The 20,632-nt window shown below is 41.0% G+C and overlaps 1 protein-coding gene across 1 annotated transcript in view; it reads right to left on the reverse strand.

Moving 5' to 3' along the window:
* LOC147731162 (dynein axonemal heavy chain 11-like) overlaps positions 1-20,632 on the reverse strand; it is a 962,811-nt gene that overhangs the window by 35,075 nt on the left and 907,104 nt on the right. Inside the window, exon 19 of the mRNA XM_086954157.1 lies at positions 7,297-7,455. Coding sequence (XP_086810283.1) covers positions 7,297-7,455 — 159 coding nt within the window. The remainder of the gene's footprint in view (positions 1-7,296; positions 7,456-20,632) is intronic.

Consider the following 20,632-nt stretch of genomic DNA (forward strand, 5'->3'; position numbering starts at 1 on the left):
CTTCTAACCTTCAGGAGACTCCTCAAGACCTGGCTCTTCGAACAGTAGCAACATCCCCCCCCCCAAACCCCCAGCACCTTGAGACCCTCACAGGTATGTAGTGCGCTTTACAAATGCTATGATTGATTGATTGATTGACTGATTGATTGATTGAAGACCACTTTACAGCTGACAGGTCTAACTCAGATTAATTTCAATGCATGGCATATTGCATTCAGATTAAGCCATATTGATTGTATTATGTCATGTTTGCTTTGAGGAGCTAATGTTTAAGTCAGTACTTGTAATATTAATTTCTCCACCTTTCATAATGATTTTGGAAGTATCCATATTCAATTCAACGTGAATCCTATGCATACATCATATACCATTTTCACATAGATTGGACTGGTTTATTTCACTTGTTCTGTTAATTTTATAATCATTTAAACCTGCTTCATATTAGGTTCATTGCCTGTCATTTTAACCTCAACACATTCCATGTACATTTCTAAGTGTCATATTTCTTTCAAAGCATGCCATCTTCATTTCTATACATGGCACATATCAATGCTAACACTTGTCATATTCATTTCAATCCAGGGATGTGAAACTTTAATAAAATATTGTGGTGTCCTGTTGATGGGAAACCGCAGAAATCTAATTATTCTATAAACAAAATCATTTGTCAGATGCAGGGAAGTGACAATTTGTGGGAGCATTCAAATTGTATCAGAGCGTTGTCAATAGTCTCCGTGATTATATCAGGACTCATATTATATCAGGGTTTGGATATTAGGAACACTCTGACCTTTCTGCACTTCTTCATACAGGAGCTGGCACTAGCCAAGAAGCAGTAGTTTCAGTCCTGGAATGCACTGTGAGCTTTTACATGCCCAAAATACTGACTTTTTTAAGGATACACACCACCTTCTATTCAGGTTCTTCCTACAATATTACAGGTCAGGAGTAAAAGTTTTCCAGTTCGGGAAAAAGATGGGTGTTCAGAGACAGGAAATTCTCCGAGGGAGAAATATTTTCTCCTTGGATGAAAAAGAAAATAAGTTGTAAGAAGTGAATCTGTTATCGCTCTGCCAATTTTTACATGAGCAAATAAGAACATGTATTTTTCATGACGCAAAAATGGAAATCAAAAGAGCTTGCTAGGAGTACGGTTTCCAGAACTACTTCTATAAAATCTTGTCAATGTCGGAAAGTTGTAAATCGGCACCAATGCAAGATGACAATTCTAAGAGTGCTTTTTGTGACTTTAAGCATGGTACTCCTAATTCATGTTTATGTTGCCCATTAGGTCTTACACGAATTCACCGTTAATATTTGTTTTGTGTGAATATTGACATGCACCAAACAGCTTTTGTGAGATGACGTCTCAGAGAAATGGTATTTAAAGTTGCCCATTTATGGAGCATTATAAAGTTCCACAAATGGCTACATATTGAAAAGTTATACACATTTTTAGATTAGAACCACTGTCAGTAATGCAAGCAAATCTTAGAGTTCAGTGAAAGTGAAAAGTGACAAAGCTTGTATTGTTCGATTAATTAAAATCATTACAATATACTAACATTCTAAAATAATTATCTAAAAACAAAATAGACCCCTGATTATTGCCACAGTCTAGTTTGACCTAAAACTTTCGTTACAGTTTCGTGATCTAGTAATACTGTTTTAGAACAAAGAGCGTTAATTTTTAAGACATAGGTTTGTCCACCTCTCCCCTGCTTCCAGTCCTACAGATTTATTTCTGCGGCTCAGCATTTGCGGTCAGTCCTGCACGGATTAGGTCTGTAAATTTCCCCAGCCATGCTGCTGTTTGACTTTCTGTGGACGAAAAGCACAAGTCCGAGATTTCGCTGCATCGCGTGAGGCCCTGAGCTCTGGCTAGCTTTGGGCAGCAACACAGCAAATGATACCAGGATTCCTGATGGTAGTCACAAAGTCTGCATGCTGCTAATTTGTCCGCACAGGCCCAACTTTGATTGAACTCCACAATGGGTAATGCCAAGAGCCTCATTTAAGTGATCTTTTTCGAACTTGAACTGATAGTGCTTGTTCAAAATAAGGCTGTGCTTTTCCCACTTTGTAAGAGGCATCCAGTGTGGAACGATTTGGATGGTTATGGAGACTTTCCAGATCTCGCGCGAATGAGATGTGCTTCACCTGTCTGTTCACTGCTTTTTTCCATGCGGCAATTGAAATATTAATATTGACCAGGTTTAGCTTCTCTATTTCTAGTGATTGAATAGCTCCTGTCAATTGTGCTTGCCATGGTGAACCATTTTCTTCAAAAATTGATTTAATTTGAGCTTTCAAGTGTGTTGCTGGAGCTCTCAAAGTGCTGCTATAGTATTTTATTGTATCCCCGAGGCAAGAGATGTCTGGGCGAGAAAGCCCCAGCTCCAGCCTTACTCTGGCTCTCCTGGCCTGTCGTGGGATTGCCAGCACTTTCTTGTATATGGAAGATTGAAAGCTCATGTAGAAATTGTCAAAGGCGCCGGGAAAGGTTAGGTGGCCGTAATTAATTGAGGGCACTGTTTTTGCTTTTAGAACTTTCAGGATGGGTTCCGTGAATGGGCTGTGTAATTTTCGATTGAGATTTCCCAAGCTGCAAATGATCCCGGCACCTTTATTTCCTAGATATTTCAAATGAGCAGTTGATTTTGCCCCTTCCTTGAGCCTGAGACTCAAGTAGTTGTAATTTTTGCAAGATCTAATTTGCTGATCCCCTAGGCGCCATTGAGCTGTCTGTTTTCGATGGTACTTTCCAAAGATGAGGATTTTGGTCTTGTCCTGGTTTACCAGTAGGTTGTTATTTTGATTGAAGCTGTATAGCGCATCTAAGGCTTTCTGCAAGCCAATCCTGGTATGGTCCAAAATTACAAGATCGTCGGCATATTGAAGAATTTGCAGCCTCACGTTCCCCATCTTCGGGATAACTAAGTTTGCCCCCTCCAGTGCTTGACCCAGGTCGGATGTATAGATGTTGAAAAGCAGAGGTGCAAGAACACATCCTTGTTTAAGGCCACTGTTGATGTAACTCCAAAGTCGAGACTGGCCTTTTCCTTTGAGCATGTTGAATATTTTCAACCACTCCGCCTCAATTTTCTTTCTCCGAAGTTCCCATATTTTTTTCCTACGTTCGCTTCGTAGCACTTTTATTTCCACACTGAGGTGATTTGTCTCTCCTTTTCTTCTCGCCTTCAATGCCTTTGTAAGTCTTTGTTTTGTTTGATCTAAGTCCCTGGGGTTTAATTGTAGTGGGTGGTTTTGCGGGTGTAGGCCTTGAGCTTTCCGGTTGCCCCTGTCCTGTCCTAGAACCAATTTTAGTTCCTCCAGTAGATCCCTTCAGTGCTCCAGGGGGGGAGCCAAAGATTGGCACTGCTCTTTATGGGTGACCCATTCAGTAAGAACTGGACTTAATTTTGTGGTCCATTTTATTCTGTTCAATAATGTATGATGCTCTTCCTCGGTTGATGTTCCCAAAGTTCCGGGGTGTTTTGCAATTTTCCCCTTTATGTCGAATGTGACCCTCAGAGGCTTGTGATCACTTTCCTCTCTGTCTCCCACCTCGAAGTCTTTAAAGAAAGTTACCAGTTTCTCAACAATAAGGATGTAGTCAATTGTTGACTTGTTCTTGAATGTGGGCAAGGGCAGCCATTGAGAGTCCACTGCCTTCTTGGGAACCTGAGTGGAGACCATGTTATGCTCATTCAGCAGCCGATGTAGGGGCACCACTTCTGTTGCACTAGGTCTGTACCTTATATCATCTCCTAGACCCCTGATGTTCAGGTCCCCTGCGATGATTGGGAGATGGGAAGCATGTTTGTTTATCAAACTGTCAATTTTTTCAGATAATAGTTTTATAACTTGTTTTTTTTGCTTTGTGGCGGGGTTTATGTAACAGTTGATTATCAACAGACAGATTGCGCTGTTATAACTTTTAAGACCGGAAACGAAAACTGCTTGGAGATTAGCAGAGTTAGTTTCTATTGAGTTTACCTCTAATTTGCGGTTGTGATTGATGTAGATTGAGAGCCCACCTGCTGCTCTCCCGAATATATTACTTTTTATTGCAGCAGTGTGAACCTCATAGAAACCTGAGAGAATTAGAGGTTCAGTGGCCCAAGTCTCTTGTAGACAAAGTATGTCGTTTTCTCGTAGATATGAGCATGCTGCTTTGCAATTGAGCATTCTTTTTAGCCCTGCGACGTTCCATGATACAATTGACAGGCGCGTGTTATTCCCCCCTTTTCGGTTCTTATTCAAAATGCTGTGCCCTTTAATACTGTTGGGTATGCCGTCGCGGGCTCACGTCTTCCGGGCCCCTCAGCTTGTTTTGACTTGCGGAGTGATTTGGAACAATGTGGAACACAGCCCTTTGCTCTGCTGAGCTTATTATCTTATAGGCATTGAGGAGACTCTGTTCCCTTGCAGCGCTTATCCCCTGTTTGTTTGACTGCCGTCCCCTTTAATACCGAAAAAATCTCCTTTGTTGGTGAATTTACCGCTAATACATGTGGGCATTTCTCTGGTATGGGGAATGCTATATCAATCCCCCAGTCAGCCATGTTTGCTGTTTTCTCAGTTGTGAGCCCCACTTGGGCGTGTCTGCTTAGTCCGATCGAGGTTGATTCTCCATGGGAATCGCTGGTTACACTTATGAATTTAACCTAAACTATGTCTTTTGATTGCATTTCCATGAGAGACGGAATATGCTTGAAGAGTCTGAGTATGTTGCCCCTGTTTAGAATATCATGCTTGCCTTTGAATTGGTATCTAGGGGTTAGGATCACCTCGCGCGTTAGTTTACTACTTTGATTTGTATAGCCCTGGGCATTAGTTTCTCCTTCACTGTTGCTTGCATTGTGTCTAGTGCCTAGGGACCATTGGCCTAAGGCCTGCTGCTGTACCAGACTTTGAGTCGGCTGTTCTGATTGTTCGCTCTTTTTCTGCCCACTTGGGGCAAGGTATCACTTATTGATACAAGCCTCAGGCCCGGAAGCTAGGTCCTTTCGTGCATCCTCAGAACTTCTTTGCTCTCTCTTTTTGTTGTTCATGTCTGGGGGTGATAGGACTCTAATTACCGTGCTTGTTGGGCTTTGGGTGTCCTTTGTGTGAGGGTTTGACTGTTCAGATCTATCCCTCTCTTCTGCCTTCCCCGGGGAGGGTGGAACTGTGCCTGTTGAATTCTTTGAGGATTGATTTTTCATAAAGATCGGGAAGAGACGTCTTGTCTCTGTGGTACTTTGTGATGTTTGAAAGTGAGTTGGTAAAAAAATGGCGCGTTTTTTTGCTGTCTTAGCTTTTTTTTCCTGTTTCCTTAGCTTTTTCTTAGCCCTCCTTGACTACTGGTTCTCCATCCTTGTCTGGTTGATGGTATTGTCCTCTGGAAGCTTTCCCGGGGACAGTTTGCTGCTCTTGAAGTTGCAGCTGGAAGGTCTACTAAAGGAATTGTTTAGTGGCGGAACGTCTTGTGCCTCGGAGATTGTTGTTGAATCCACAGGGTTGCCTCTGCCTGCTATACCTGACTGGTTTTCTGAAATTAAAGCAGGACTGGAGCTGTACTTGTTGCTTGGAGTTCCTGATTGCGTTTTTAGTGCTTCTACCATGCCTTTAAGAATTTCTGGCAGTGTTGCCCATGTGTCCATGAGGGCTGCACACGTGCAAGTGCCTCTACAATTGATCTGGATGTCGTTAAGCTTTTGCTCCAGAGAGTCCGCCTTGTTGTACAGCTCCGCTAGGCGTTGCGCGATGGTTGCTAAGAGATCAATTTGTAGCTCCATTTTCTTTGATTGCCAGAGCAGAGATCTGGCCATATTTTGCACTGTTTCACCGGAAGGGGATCCACCTTGTTCAAGAGTGACGCTACTCTCCTGTAGCTTTTGACTTTGGGAACATGGGGAAGAAGAAGGTGTGCATCAGTTCTCATGGCAGCTTCTATAGCAGGTTGGAGTCAGCGCTAATGTTCTTTGTATCTTAGATTCCAAGTTTTGGAGGAATACTGGGGATAGATATCCCGCATTTTGGAACTGCTCTGACACTCCTATGTTTGTTAAACCAGAGTCTATGATTCTTGGTGACTGATAGAGCTCAGTGCCTTTCCTTGGAGTTCTTCCACTAATAATAAAGGCTCCTCGTTAGTGAAACATATATGGAATTTTGAACAACTTATTTATACAGATACAAATCTTGCCTTACTGTCAGACAATCATCTTTCCCTCATCCAAACTGTGGTACTGTAAACTAACAACCAAAGGGTTTATTCTGCAGGAGGTTGGTGCTCCATTTGACAAAATAAATTTGAAAACATGCTGTCCTTGACCCAATAAGTGTCCTGGGCATCGGGTGAAGGAAATTCTTACCCCTGTCAACCTGTCTTACTGTCTAATTTCAATACGTATCATACAGATTGCCATGTGTGTAGTATAGTAGAGTTAAATTAATTTTGAAACCATTCATGTTCTTTGATATTTGTAAAATATTTATTTCAAGTTGTGCCTTATACTTTTCAATATGTGCTACATTAACTACTAAACTAAAATTATTATTTCACTGCAAAATAGTCATTTCAGCTGTGGCTTATTCTGCTTCTCACAAGTCTGTCATTTTAGTGAACGATGCCTGTGTTTCATGTGTGTTATATTCATTTCTGTGCTTGCAACATTGTTTTCAGTTAGGGTGTATTCATTTTAATTTACTCAATCCATATTTTAGTATATGCTTCAATTCTTACTCAAAGGATGCACTAACCAGTTTATTCATTTTATTGTGTATCAAATTTGTTTCAATTCGTGATACAGTCATTCTGGCAAGTATAATAATCATTAAGTTACTTCCCTCTTCTTGTATCTCGAGTCGTCTTATCTCGCTTCACGGGGGCCTTTTCCTTTTCTCGTTTCATTACTACACGTTTTTTCCTCACTAGCTTCCTACCTTTGCATATTTATAACACTCCCCTCTTGCATCTCTTTCTGCGATCTGCGTGCCATAGCCTACCCAATATTGAGCAATCGTCTCTGCTAGATCCTGAATACGATTGCCTCTTCCCCCCCAATGTCTATTTATCCACGTCAGACTCTACTATTTGTATCATTTGAAAACGAAACGCCACCTTCTGATGTAGCATTCAAGGAAAATGTATACCACCCAGCATAATATTTTTTTGATCCTTTTGTTTTATCAATTCACAGTGGGAATTTACAATTTAGCTGTGTTCTCTAGCGCCATTTTTTACTAGACAATCAACTGTGAACCAATCATAAATTTCATTTTGAACACATGCAATAAATATCTTACCCGAACAAAAATAACCATATCCCACACTGACTTGAGTAAAATTATGTCACTCCGACATTGCTTAAGCTGTTTGTATTCTGACACAGTCACTTCAAATAGTTCTGCTGTTTGCTGAAGATTTTTCATTTCTGCTTCATATTTTAAAATGTTTTTATGAGTCTGCAAAAAAAGATATTAGAAAAATTAATTAGAAAAGTGTTTTAAAAATTGCGCAAGTGCACTTCAGGATCATATTGAGTGCAACAAACAGCATTTTCTTCAAAAGCTTCATTGTGTTAAATACAAATGTGCACTTCCAACAGGAAAATGTAACTAAGATTTCCGGTTTGTTACATGCTACCAGTTTCTGTATCCTGAACAAGTTACATGTAATTACCTCAGTCAAGCTACCCCTCGTTCCAAGCACACTGGGATAGCCTGCACAATATCTAACTGCTAGTAGATCCATTTTATGTTATCCTCACAATATCTTACCAGCTGTAGATGCTAGCAAACGATACGAAACAGCTGCAAATTATGGATATCCTTTACCAAAATCATCCGAGAGATAGACTGCATCTATTATGGAACAACTTGGAACAAACTGAACATCAGAGAAGTATTTCAGCTTTATCAATGTCTATTTCAAGTGATTAGTGTAATGATTGAACGTTAGGGTGTACAATTGCAGCACATGCTTTAGTAAATATGCGCTGCACCACAATATTCCAAACCACACCCCTCCCTTAGTTTGTACATGGATGCAAAACTGTAGATTGCTACCTTTGTGTGTGCATATCTTTGGTAAGAGACCTATAAATGCTGGTTTTGAATTAAAAAAACGTTGCATATGTGTGAAAACAGTAATTGCTTAAACCCATGTTATGATTACACGTTACTGCAAGTGATTATTCACTTTGACCATATGCGATCATTTGAATTATGGTTATGAAACAAAAAGTCATAAGAAATACGCTAAATCCTTAACACATCTGAACAAATGTGAATGGGGTTTTTTTAATCATATAAGTGTTGTCACTAACTTCTAGACGAGGCTGCAGCATGCTGTATCACCACAAATTAGGCGGGATATCCCGTCTTGTTATATCAGTAGTGTCTTACCGGGTGTAATGTATGAATATTTTCACTCAGATTAATACAGACTGCAAGGCCTCAAATCCGGTTTTAAATTAATGAGCCTTGCTATGAATGAGGGACTGTGATGGATGGAAGGGGCAGGGATTAGGTGACAATTAAAAAGCACCTTAAGGGTCCTTAGTGGCCAACTAGCCCAACAGGTACATCCAGTAAGCCCCACACAGTGAGATTGCTGAGAGGTGGTCCAAGGCCATGCCCCCTTTTTACACCGCTCTGCAAACGCCCTCCAGGTGAACTCATGCTCGGGGGATGAAGTCCACTTTAGTCCTGAGTTCCTAAGGACACAAGAGGACCTCATCACCCCACCAGCAGTGCGCCAATAGACGCGTTTGCAGAGTGGTGTAAAAAGAGGCGTGGCCTTGGACCTCCTCTCAGCAATCCCACTGTGTGGGGCTTACTGGAGGTACCTGGTGGGTTAGTTGGCAACTAAGGAACCTTAATATTCTAGGGGACCTAATCTCGCAACTCAGAACGCGCCAGATAGCGCATTTGCAGAGTGGTGCAGGAAGGGGGTGGGGCCTCCGGCGAGATGCTGGCTTTTTTGTGGGGGTTTGTTAGAAGGGGGGCTGTATGGCCCCTCTTCCCGTGATATTTTTAGGGCCCTTGGGACCCCTCCCTTGTCTGATTTTGGCCCCGGGGACTCCATCCCCTGAAGCATGGCAACATATTTTTTTCTTTTTTTAATGGAGGGGATGCCACGCGGCCCCCTCCTGAGGACTTTATCAGCCCGGGGACCCCATCCCCAGGGGCATTGCCTCGTTTAAAAAATATATTTAGGAGGGGGCCGCGTGGCCCCCCCTTACCGACCCCATCCGCCGGGGCCTGGCCTCTTTGTTGGGGACCGTGGGGGACTCCCAATGCCCCCCGTTGTCCCAGCCAACTCCCTGCCTCCTGCAGGAGCCGGCATTACTTTTGGGCAAAGGGAGCTGCATGTTTCCTGCTCTCGCTTCCATGAAGCAAAGCAGTGTTTGCTATGACACTCCCGCCCTGCCATAGCAAACTGGAATGTCCTGGAGTGGGCATTCTGGGACATTGCCGGAGCCAGCCCTGGGGGGTGGCAGTCCCCAGGGCAATGGAAGGCTCCTGGAGGGAGGCCGCAAAGTCCCCGTCCCAACTGATTTAAAGCCCCCGGGAGGTGGTGGTCCCCGGGGCCCGGGGGTCTACAACAGACCGCTCCCCGTAATTAAAGTTTGACTGGGGGAGGTGGTTGTCCCCCAGGGCAGTGTGGGGAAGGGCAGGAGCCCCCCACACTTTCTTTTACATTATTTAAGCCCCAGAAAGGTGGCAGTTCCTGGAGCTTGGGGGGCCCGCGTGGCCTCCCCACCTATTATTACTGAATGCCCCGGGGAGGTGGCGGTCCCCTGGGCTGTGAGGGAAGCCGCGTGCCCCCACATAATATTAATTATGCCCTGGGGAGGTGGCGTTCCCCAGGGCTGCGGGGGCCCCCACAGACTCCCACATATACTTTCCTTATTGCCTCCAGGACATGGCCCACCGGGGCTTATTAAAACCTTTTTTTATTTTCTCTGCAGGATTCGTGCACCCAGCACGAATCCTGCCATTTTTTAAAGTGCTTTTTGAGGCCCTGGGAGTCGACCCCTGACCAGGCCTAGGTAGTCAGGGTGTTTCTACCCTGCCCACTTTTCTTTTTTTAATCACATTATTCTATTTTTTCTTGTGATTCAGTTTTGCCGAGTCACAAGATGGCTGCCAACACTTCTTGGTTTGGAGTGTTGGCAGCCAATCAAAATGAAGCTCGTGGCCCTAAGCATTTGGACGCTAATATTTAACCCTCAGCGTGAAAATTTGCTGGAGTTGCATTGTTTTCTTCTTCTTTGCAGGTGGATTCATTTGATCTCATTGTTAGTGAAAGGCGCATTGTGTATGAGAGATAGTGTGGCTCGGGGAAATAACTTTTGGTAAGGAGGAGAGGTTCTAACACACAAAGGGAGGACCCCGATTCATATTATAAATAGAGACGGGAGGAATCCAAGGACATCAAGATGTTCAGACCATGTGATGGAAGTATCCTACAAGGTTACCAAGTTCTACTGTGAAAAGGTGCAAATATATTATGAGACATTATTAGGCCTGGTTGGTTTACTCTGCTCTGTTCGCAATGTTTGAGGAGTTTCCCGCACTCCGCATAGCAAGAAGAGTTCCGATAAATTCGGAAATCTTGAAATTTTTATATTCCGCTCAATGCTCTGGCAACCTCAGTTCTGCATTTCCAAATGTCCTGGCTGTTCAAATAAGCCTGGACAGGTTGGAGCCTGGATACCCTATCGGGTGATTAGCCACACTATATAGATCCTGATTAATTGATTGATTGATCTCAAATCCAACAAATATTAGGGAAAATTCTAATCTAGACCCAGTCCAACTAAGTGCATAGATTTGGGGAAGGGCTGCAGATTTACCGTTGTGACTCAATTTCACCTGAGAATGGTGAAAGTGCTTCTATTTAGAAATCAGATTTACTATTCTGGTGATAATCCAACAAACAATGGGGAAACTGCATCGATGTAGGGGCGGGCAGAATTACTACTCTAATTCCAGTTCAACTAACATTGTGGATAGAGTATATATTTGGAGGTGAGCAGATTTGCTTTTCTAACTCCAGCACAACAAATATTGGGGAAAGAACATGTATTGTGGAGCGATCAAATTTACTAATCTAACTCCAGCTAAACTAACATTGTGGAAAGTGCATATACTTGGGTGAGGGGGAGGGGGAGTTACCATTCTAACTCCAGCTCAACAAACATTGGAGAAAGTGCATATTTTTTAGAAAGTTTCTCGTGTGGTGAGGCGTTAAGACTTACTAGCCTAACTCCAATCCAACAAACACTGGAGAAGGAGTCTATATTTAGGAAACCCAGATTTAAAATTCTAACTCCAGTCCAGTGAATAATGGGGAAAATGCATGTATTTAGAGGGTTCATATTACCTAGTCCGACTGCTATTTAACAAACAATGGGATAAAGTACATATACTTAAGAGGGACAGATTTTGTGATCTAACTCCAATCCAACAAGCATTGGGAATATAGTGTAAAATTTGGGGTCGGGGATAGTACGATTTGCTATCACAACTGTAGTTAAACACTGGGGAAAGAACATATTTTGGGGAGGGGGGTAGATTAACTATTCTCACTGCAATCCAAAAGCATCAGGGGAAGTGAATATATTTATGGGGCTCAGATTTAGTATTCTATCTTCATTCCACCAACTTTAGGGAAAGAGAATATACTTAGAGGGATCAGATTTACTATTCTAACTCCAGTCCAACAAACACTGGGGAAAAAGTATGTATTAGGAGGGGTCATAGTTACTATTCTTACTCCAGTTCAACAGACATTGCGGAAAATGCATATATTTAAGGGGCCATATTTACCATTCCAACTACAGTCCTACTAACATTGTGGAAAGTATATTTATTTGGGTTAGCAGTCAGTTTTACTATTCTAACTCCAGTTCAACTAATATTGGGGAAAGTGCATGCATGTAGATGGATCTGATTTACTAATGTAACTGGAGTTCAACAAACACTGGGGGATAGTGCACACATTAGTGGTGAAGGGCTTAGGTTTTACTATACTAACTCCAATCCAAAAAACATTGTGTCAAGAAGATATATTTGAGGAATGAGGATTTCCTTTTCTAACTCAAGTGTAACAAACATCAAGAAAGTGCGTATACTGAGGCGGCTCACAGTAACTATTCTAGATCAATACCCACCAAACATTGTTAAAGTGAATACATTTAGGGTGTCAGATTTACTATTCTAAATCCAGTCCCAACAAACACTGTAAAAATCGCAATATTATTAAACAGGGTTGGGATATTTTAACATTAATTACACAGCAAGAAAGTATTTAATAAATGTAATAAATTTAGGAACAATATAGAAATCACATTATGATTATTAATTTACTTCAATAAAGTCCACAACGCAAAATTAAAATATCATTAAATAACTCTAATAAAAGTAAATAAATAACCATTTAAAAAAGAAAAAATGTATACAATATTAGTTCAATATCAAATAATGTGTTCTATTATTAAATACTACCCACCCAATGCCCCAATAAACCCAATCACCTGAAAATAAAATGAATATGCAAACAAATACCAATTATTCACAATCAATTGAAATTAATTAATACAAAGTTTGAAATAAACACTACTTACCTTGTCCACCAATAAACCCAACAACCCAAAATGAAATATAATTAAATACCTTAAAGATAATTACGTGCATAAATGAAAATGATCAATTTAAAACACTTGACATAATTACCAAAACAATTACTAACAATTAATATACATTTAATTAATATACATTAAATTATGCTAGTACCCACCCAATTCCCCAATATATTCCACAAACTTAACATAAAATGTATTGAAAATTACAAAATGGTCATATAAAATTACATCATTAACATATCAATTAACATGAATTACCAAATTTTTTCAAATAAATGCTACCCACCAATTCATCAATAAAACAAAACTCAAACAACATTACTATGGTTTTAATAAAAAGGAATTAAAACTAAATGTCACAATACAATTTAAAAAAATTAAAGCTTATTACAATCAGAGAAAACATTATATTTAAAATGGTAATATAGTAAACTTTTATTTAAATTTCGATATTATGGTGACAAACTAAACAAAAATGTTTTCCTTTGATATTTTTGTTCACTATATTTTAGCAATCACTATATTATAACTATGATATTATGATCAGACTATATTTTGGAGTGGGTATTATGGTAGAATACTCTGTCAGTGCATATAAGCAAGTACTCTGGCCAGGCAGACTGCAACTTAGGATATGCATTCAGTGCACCACTAGGGCTGCATCATGTTCTCCGAACAGTAATGGTCTAAAGTAGTATTGATAATCAATCTCCCCGAGCAATTTTGAAAATCATAAATCCAGCGGAGTAATAAACCGTGTGCAGATGAGAGGAGCACAGCTTGTACTGATGAAGTGGCAGAAGGTCAGTCATTCCATAGCCATCAGAGGAGTGTGGAATCCCAGTTTTGTCCATCTCTACAGGGATGGAACACTGCTATTCTGGTGTAGCTTGCTGCTGGACTTCACCATTGGGAGCACAAGACATCTGTGGCTATATAATGATGTGGAACACAGAAAGGAACCATAGTCCCACTTTCAATTAAATGTTGCTGTCTACAAAGCATGCAATGATTCTGTGTCTCTACAAGTTAGTGCATGAGCTGCAGACAGTATAATGTAAAAGCACATGGTGGCAGTTACTTACCACTCCGGCTTTCAAACTATACCGCATGGAGTTTTAAAATTTTTGAGTTACTTAATGTGCTATCGACTGCACTGTGTCGAAAATGGATGCATGGACCACTGTTACCCCTATGAACAGACACAGGGAAAAGCTAGAGACAAATGTTCTGTCCACAGTAGTGTACATTTTGGATCAAATGTAGTATCATTGGAGGAGGTGATGATTTTTACCATCCGGGAATTGGTTGGGCTCACTGAGGTCCATTACTGCCTTGACCAGTTGATGTTCACTACTACCTGACCCACTGGTGAGCAGTACTCACTGGGCCCATTAAGGTTCATTGCTGCTTTAAGCTGTTCATCTTTTTTACTGACCAGGAGAATATTATGCATGTTACACCCTTTGGAAATTGATTGTAATTACTGCCTATGGCATTGATGTTTATTTCTGCATGGGACCATTACTGCTTGGGGTTAATAAAGATCTATACTGTATGGGGCTACTTGATGTTAACTACTGACTGAAGCAAATATTATTGCTTACCATTTATTCTCGCTAGTGCCTGGGGTTACTGAGAGCTTGGAGCAATTGAGGCGCGTTACTGTCTAAGGTCACCAAGGAACAATATTCCTTGGGACCACTAATATAATTAATGCCTGAAGATGACACAGATGCCGGTTATTGCTTGCATTATTCACTTCCGCACCTGAAATATAGATGGACTTACACTCAAATAAATTATGGCGGTAAAAACGTATTGACTTTCTTAAGTCCTCATCATATTTTTAGTTAATAAGAAAATTAGAAGATTAAAATATATTACAAAAAAGTGTTTTAAGGTGTCTGGGCTAAGGTTGGTGCACCCTCAACAAATACTCTTGAGTTTTATAACCACTTTGTAGATAAATCAGTGCTCAAGCAGGGAGAGTGAGCCACCCAATAGTCTTCAACAGAACAAAGTCCAAGTTTAGAAATTTGCCTTAAGGCACTCAAAAAATACAGCAGTGAAATTGTCAATTACGTCTCTTCCTATTATTGCCACAATTCTACATTGGCCATCTAGCCCACATGTGTTTTATCTTTGAATTTTAGCACCGTCAACTTTTTCAGGGCTAGAATAAGTATAATATGAGATGTTTATATAAAATATATTACTGACTCAAATCATAATCCTTCGTCAAGGTCAACAACCATGTGGGTATTATGAAAGAAGAAATGTGAAGGAAATTGCCAAAGATTTTTAGTATATGTGTAGTAAGACATGCTCATGAAATATATAATATGATATTAGAACATTATAGACAAATAGTCCACCATAAATCACACCTAATATTGACACACCAGTATAAATCCCATGACCATTGATAAGTGAAAGTAACCGAAGATAATATAAGTAATAATGTCTATGTCCTCACCAATTTCTTTGGTATAGTAATAAAAATGCTGTAGTCAATTTGTGTGGAATCTTCTGCAGTAGGTCTGCAGTAAGTAAAGAATGTGTTGTATTGTGGTAACGTCTGAAATACAAGGCAAAATAAATGATCAAGGTTCTAAACTAAGCATGGGCGAATTTTGCGAATATGGCGTTCGCGAATTTGCGTATTTGCGAACTCGCAATCCGCAAAATCCGCGAATTCTCGTGAATTTGTGGATTTTTTTGTTTTTATAGTGTTCGCAAGGGTTTCTGGCAGTTCGCGAGGATTTTGTACCAGTTCGCAATTGCGAACTTACTTGTCGGCACGCAACGGTCGCGACTATGTTGTTTCTACGTCTGGTTCATCATCACAGGTTCACAGCACCCTCTGTTTCAACACTGCCACCCTCTGTTTCACCCATGCCACCCTCTGGTGCATCAATGCCACCCTCTGGTTCATCATCATCACTATAGATTATGGGGGAAAAAGCAAGCACACCTGCCCTGCTTCAACTGACATGAATTAATTTGTGGTTGATTTATTAATGTGTCACTGTTTTAAAATTCCAGTCTGGCACCTGCTTCCTTATGTGTAATTTGCTTTCTGTTGCAGTGCAATTTTTTTTTCCAGGACCTTTGTGGCCTACTTGTAGCTATTCTATGATCGGCTGTGAGGGTCAGAGCAGGGTCATACAATTGTTGCAACTAGCAACTGAACTCTGGAGGGGCCCCAGTCAGGAAGCACTACAGGGAATGGTTACTAATGATGAATTTGAACTTTTGCACCTGCTGAGTGCTTTCAGTTTAGCAAAACTCGTTTTTTTGCAGAACAGCAAATGTAATGCCCCAAACAAACTTACTTGTGAAAGTTGATTTCTAATCCAAAAGTGATCCCAAGAAAGTCAAAAGGCCTCAAATCCAAAAAAGGGCAGGCAAATGTCAACCCGAGGAGTTATTCTGATAAAAATCATCATTTTCAGAAGGTCTATGCTGCTTGCTAGTGGATTTCTTGTGCAGAATTGCAAATTTTGTAATTTCGCGAGTGCGAGATTGTTGCTGCCCGCCGCACCTACATGCTCGCAATTGCGAACTTAGGCCGCATGCCGCAAAATTGTATCACCAAGAAAAAAAAATCTGCTGCGTGCGAATTTGCGGATTTTCTGTAAATTTGCGAGCGTTCGCGGATCGTGAATTTACCAAAAATCCGCAAAATCCGCGAGCGGAACAGATTTTCCGCCCATGCTTATTCTAAACACACCAACCCATAATGACATCACAAGTAGAAGGCTTTCATCACATTAAAGTTCGTGGAAATAAGTTTCTAGATAGCTACAAAATAATGCAAAGGGGTGTAGTGGTATTTATAATAGCAACATAAGTATATAACTTTTTTTTATGCAAGTCATAAGAGTCAGTCCTAATTCATACACAACATATTGCATTATGCTTGAAGAAAATAATATCACTGTTGCCAGCGTATCTGTAGAAGAAACAGTCGATATTCAGTGTTATAAAGTGCAACACTCAGGATCAGTCTTAATATTTGGGAGGTGAATTGGCAAATTCCAGACCTAAACGTATTATTCTTCCTCAATTGGCAACCATCAAAGACATTCTCCAGATATTGATAGAAAATAGTTACACGTTATAAACACGATACTAAACTCAACAAGGGTGTCCAAATCACAACCTGGCCTCTCCTCATCTTGTTTTACATAACCATAACCTTTCCACTAAAACTAACATATCCACTTAGAAGGGAAGTACTACTGCAAATCCAGACACATACTGCTTCATAAAGTGAAAAACAAGTATGGCATCTTTGTCCTTATTGGGCAGAATGCGCTACACGCATGATGTTTTCCCGTGTTCAGCATCCAACACAAACACCATCTTGAAGCCATCCTATTGTGTCACAGGTAGGTGCAAGTTATAGTGGACTCTGTCCATAATTATCTGATATTATAGTACACATCTCGTGAGCATGCACTACCGTACATGTACTAATTGTACTTGGTACTTTCCTTGACAGTTCCTCTTTCCTAATACCCACAGGGTTGGTTGACCTTGGTGGAAGATTATGATATGAATCATTAATATATTTTATATAAACATTTTATATTATATTATCTAGGGCTGAAGAAGCCAGTAGTAATACAACCCAAAGAAGAAACACATACGGGGTAGAGGACCTATGAAGAATCACAGCATAATACAATTCTGATGAGACGTAATTAAGAATTTGATTGCTGTGTTTTTGAGTGCTCGAAGTCAAATCAGTAAATTATATTGTTTAACAAACTTCTTTTTATTTATGCTATGAAAATGCAGCTAAAAAGAATAGGATAGGTAGACCTAGCAGGGACTTACAGACACTACTAAACCATAAACTTGACACAGTCAGTCAAAAAATAAACACAAACGCAAAACACATTTTAGTCATGATCTTGAATGTCAAAAATAACAAACAGTTACTGATAATAAGAATCGTTATATCACCAGATATGAAGGGTATTGGACAGACTTCCAAACTCAAAGATACATTTGTTGAATTAACTGATCTTTAAGCAAAAACTACAAAATAATCATTGCTGAATTCAATAAAAATATTTTAACTACTATAAACAAGCAATGGTAAATGCAATAGTTTTGCTTAAATAAGTATTAATAATATGTTTTGTAAGTTGCAGCTTGGTGAGCATTGTGCAATATAATTTAAAGAAAATGGCTGCTTATGGTAAGCGCTCCGATTCCTTTGGGTCTAGTTTGTACTCCCCAATTGTTTTTTTTTTATTGAAACGCTGCCTTAAGCCACATTCAAAGCCTAATTGTTGTCTGCTTCAACTTATATAAAGCTCCCACCACCAGACAGACACACTTTTCAGCAGTTTCAAGGAAGGGACACAGATCTGTGCAAGGAACAGATTCTACACAAATCAAGCACCATATTGGCTGCATCCTAAGAGATTTACAGAATTTCAGAGGCTGCTGCTGTCAAGTTTGTGTATTGTGGACGCACTATCCTCTGTATCAGCAAATCAGAAAGCTGCAGGCAAAAACTGGGGGCGTAGGGGCTCAGTGCTGAAAGCAAGGCTTGGAGATCCAAACCTTGTGGAAGAAATGTAATGTACCGTGCAGAGTGAAAAATAAACTAGAGAAACAAGATGAACAACAGGAAATAGTATGCTACAGCCATTTGAAATGGAGGAAAAGTAAGTGGCAAGCACACCAACCAATGAAAAGTGAGGGCGGAATGTAAACCCCTTTTAAGATTTATATCAACTACAATAAATTTCACAAGCACTGTGTCAGCGTTGTGCAGGCGATACCTAAAAAGACAATGACTTTCTTGATTATCCTTAAAATATTCCACAACCAGCTTTTCCCAAACATCAAATAAAAACATCAGGCAGGAGAATTAACAGAGAGCTAATCACCATGACTCCCGGTAAACACACTTTTTGCCTGCAGGAAATAAAATAGGCATTCATTATAAGTATGTGCATGTCATAGAATTCTCCCTATTTAAGGATTTTAAATTAGTAAGTCGATCGGACAGCGATCTTAATCCACAGAACATAGGCATTACAAGGTCATATAAGTCTTTAGAGCTTAATAAAACCCAGAACAAGCTCCGGTTATTGCCAAAAAGAAATATTCTGACATTGTAATCTGAACGCATAAACAATCAGAGAGCTCTCGACTTTATAATAAATTTGACATTCAATTAAAAAGTTCAGCAAACAACCAATGGGCTCAAAACTGGGAGGCTATGTCTAACAAAACATTCAACTTTTTAGCATCCTGTGCAAAAAGAAGTGAAGTCCCACATCAAAACGAAAATTACTTTAATCACAAAATACAAACAGAAAAAAGGAAGAAAAAGAGAACTATATAAAACAAAACAAAAAAACAACTTAAATTGTAATTACAATAAACATAATAAAAAAGCTGAAAAGAAGTAAATGAAGCCTAAATTGAGTCACAGCTTGCAATTATCCACAAGCACACCAGACAAATCTGTTGTCTAATAAGAAAAAGCACAGGCGAGCATAAAAGAAGTGGAGATATATCTTGGGGTCAAAGGGCAGTCTGTATTACAGAAACCTTTAAGCATTTAAGTCTTTTTTTTTGGATCCTGCCTGCCTGCTGTTGCCTGCTACACCCCAGGACTCCATGGCCCAGGGGGAACCATGGGCGGAGCTGCATCAGATTCGCACCAGCCGGCGCATAAAGCCTGCCTTCAGCTCCCGCTGCGCGGGAGCATTTAACTCATTTTATTTGGACCCTGCCTGCCTGCTGTTGCCTGCTACATCCCAGGACTCCATGGCCCAGAGGAAACCGCGGCCTGAGCCGCGTCAGATTCGTGCCAGCCGGCACATAAAGCCTGCCTTCAGCTCCCGATGCGCAGGAGCGTTTAACTCATTTCTTTTGGACCCTGCCTGCTTGCTGTTGCCTGCAACACCACAGGACTCCATGGCCCAGAGGGAACCGCGGCAGCGCCAGATTCGCACCAGCTGACGCATAAAGCATCGGGCACGTACGGGCATAGCCCGGTCCAAGGGCGGGCCCGTCCGCGCCCAGTCATAGCCCGGAAGAGGCTGGGCTGGGCAAATTCCCTAACATCTTGCCTCTGAGAGCCACAGATCGGAAAATTGTTGCCAAATGAAGTCTTTCTGGGTTTTAACACAGTGAACTCAGAAGGAGTTTCTGCTTCTTTTTCTAATGATGGTTAAACCGCACACCCTTTGAACCAGCCTCTGTATCGCCACTGCCTCTGCCATTTCCATCGAGTGTGGTGGGCGAGAGGAATACACTTCCAAGTGTCCTTTGTTGCAAACTGCGCTGTCGCAAGCACACAGACATCCCCGGAGCACCAGGGGGCGGTGCGTTTAAAAGTACCCAGGGGCTCCTGCAGCACCAAGGGCGGGCCCGTCTGCGACAGGACGAGGCAGGGCTGGGCCACTCCTCTGACATACGGGTAACAAGGCAAGTACGGAGTACGAAGTTGGAACCACGGAGGACTCTTAAGGTAATGTTTGTTTCACTTTTGTGCACAAGTTTGAGAGTGAAACTATGAGTACGCGCATGGCCACAGGCTCTTTTGTTGGTGGCGGGGTCACAGGGACTTTGGACACCTTTCTGACCCGAGCTGAATCACTGTTGACCCACCAGATTCAGATCACAGAAAAAAGACTTTCCCTGGACACCTTTGTGGCCAAAAAGCGCTCATCCATTGACAGTATAGCAGTGACCAAATCCCCAAATGTGATGAACCATTCATGTCTGGCCGCACCTGATAGTGGTACAAACAGGGAAAGAGCCATTCTCAGCGCCTCAACATCTGTACTAGTATCCCCGTTGCAGGAACACATAGAAGCACAAATTGCTTGTGTAAGCCATCCCCAGAACACTGCAGCGGAAGGGGCTGGGGCCATAACATCGACACTGCCTACCACAAATAATGTAATAGTATCATGCATAGGCGGGGAGGTCATCACCCGCTCGAT

Source organism: Lissotriton vulgaris, chromosome 2_1 (genome assembly GCF_964263255.1).
Source record: "Lissotriton vulgaris chromosome 2_1, aLisVul1.2, whole genome shotgun sequence".
Taxonomy (NCBI): Eukaryota; Metazoa; Chordata; class Amphibia; order Caudata; family Salamandridae; genus Lissotriton; species Lissotriton vulgaris.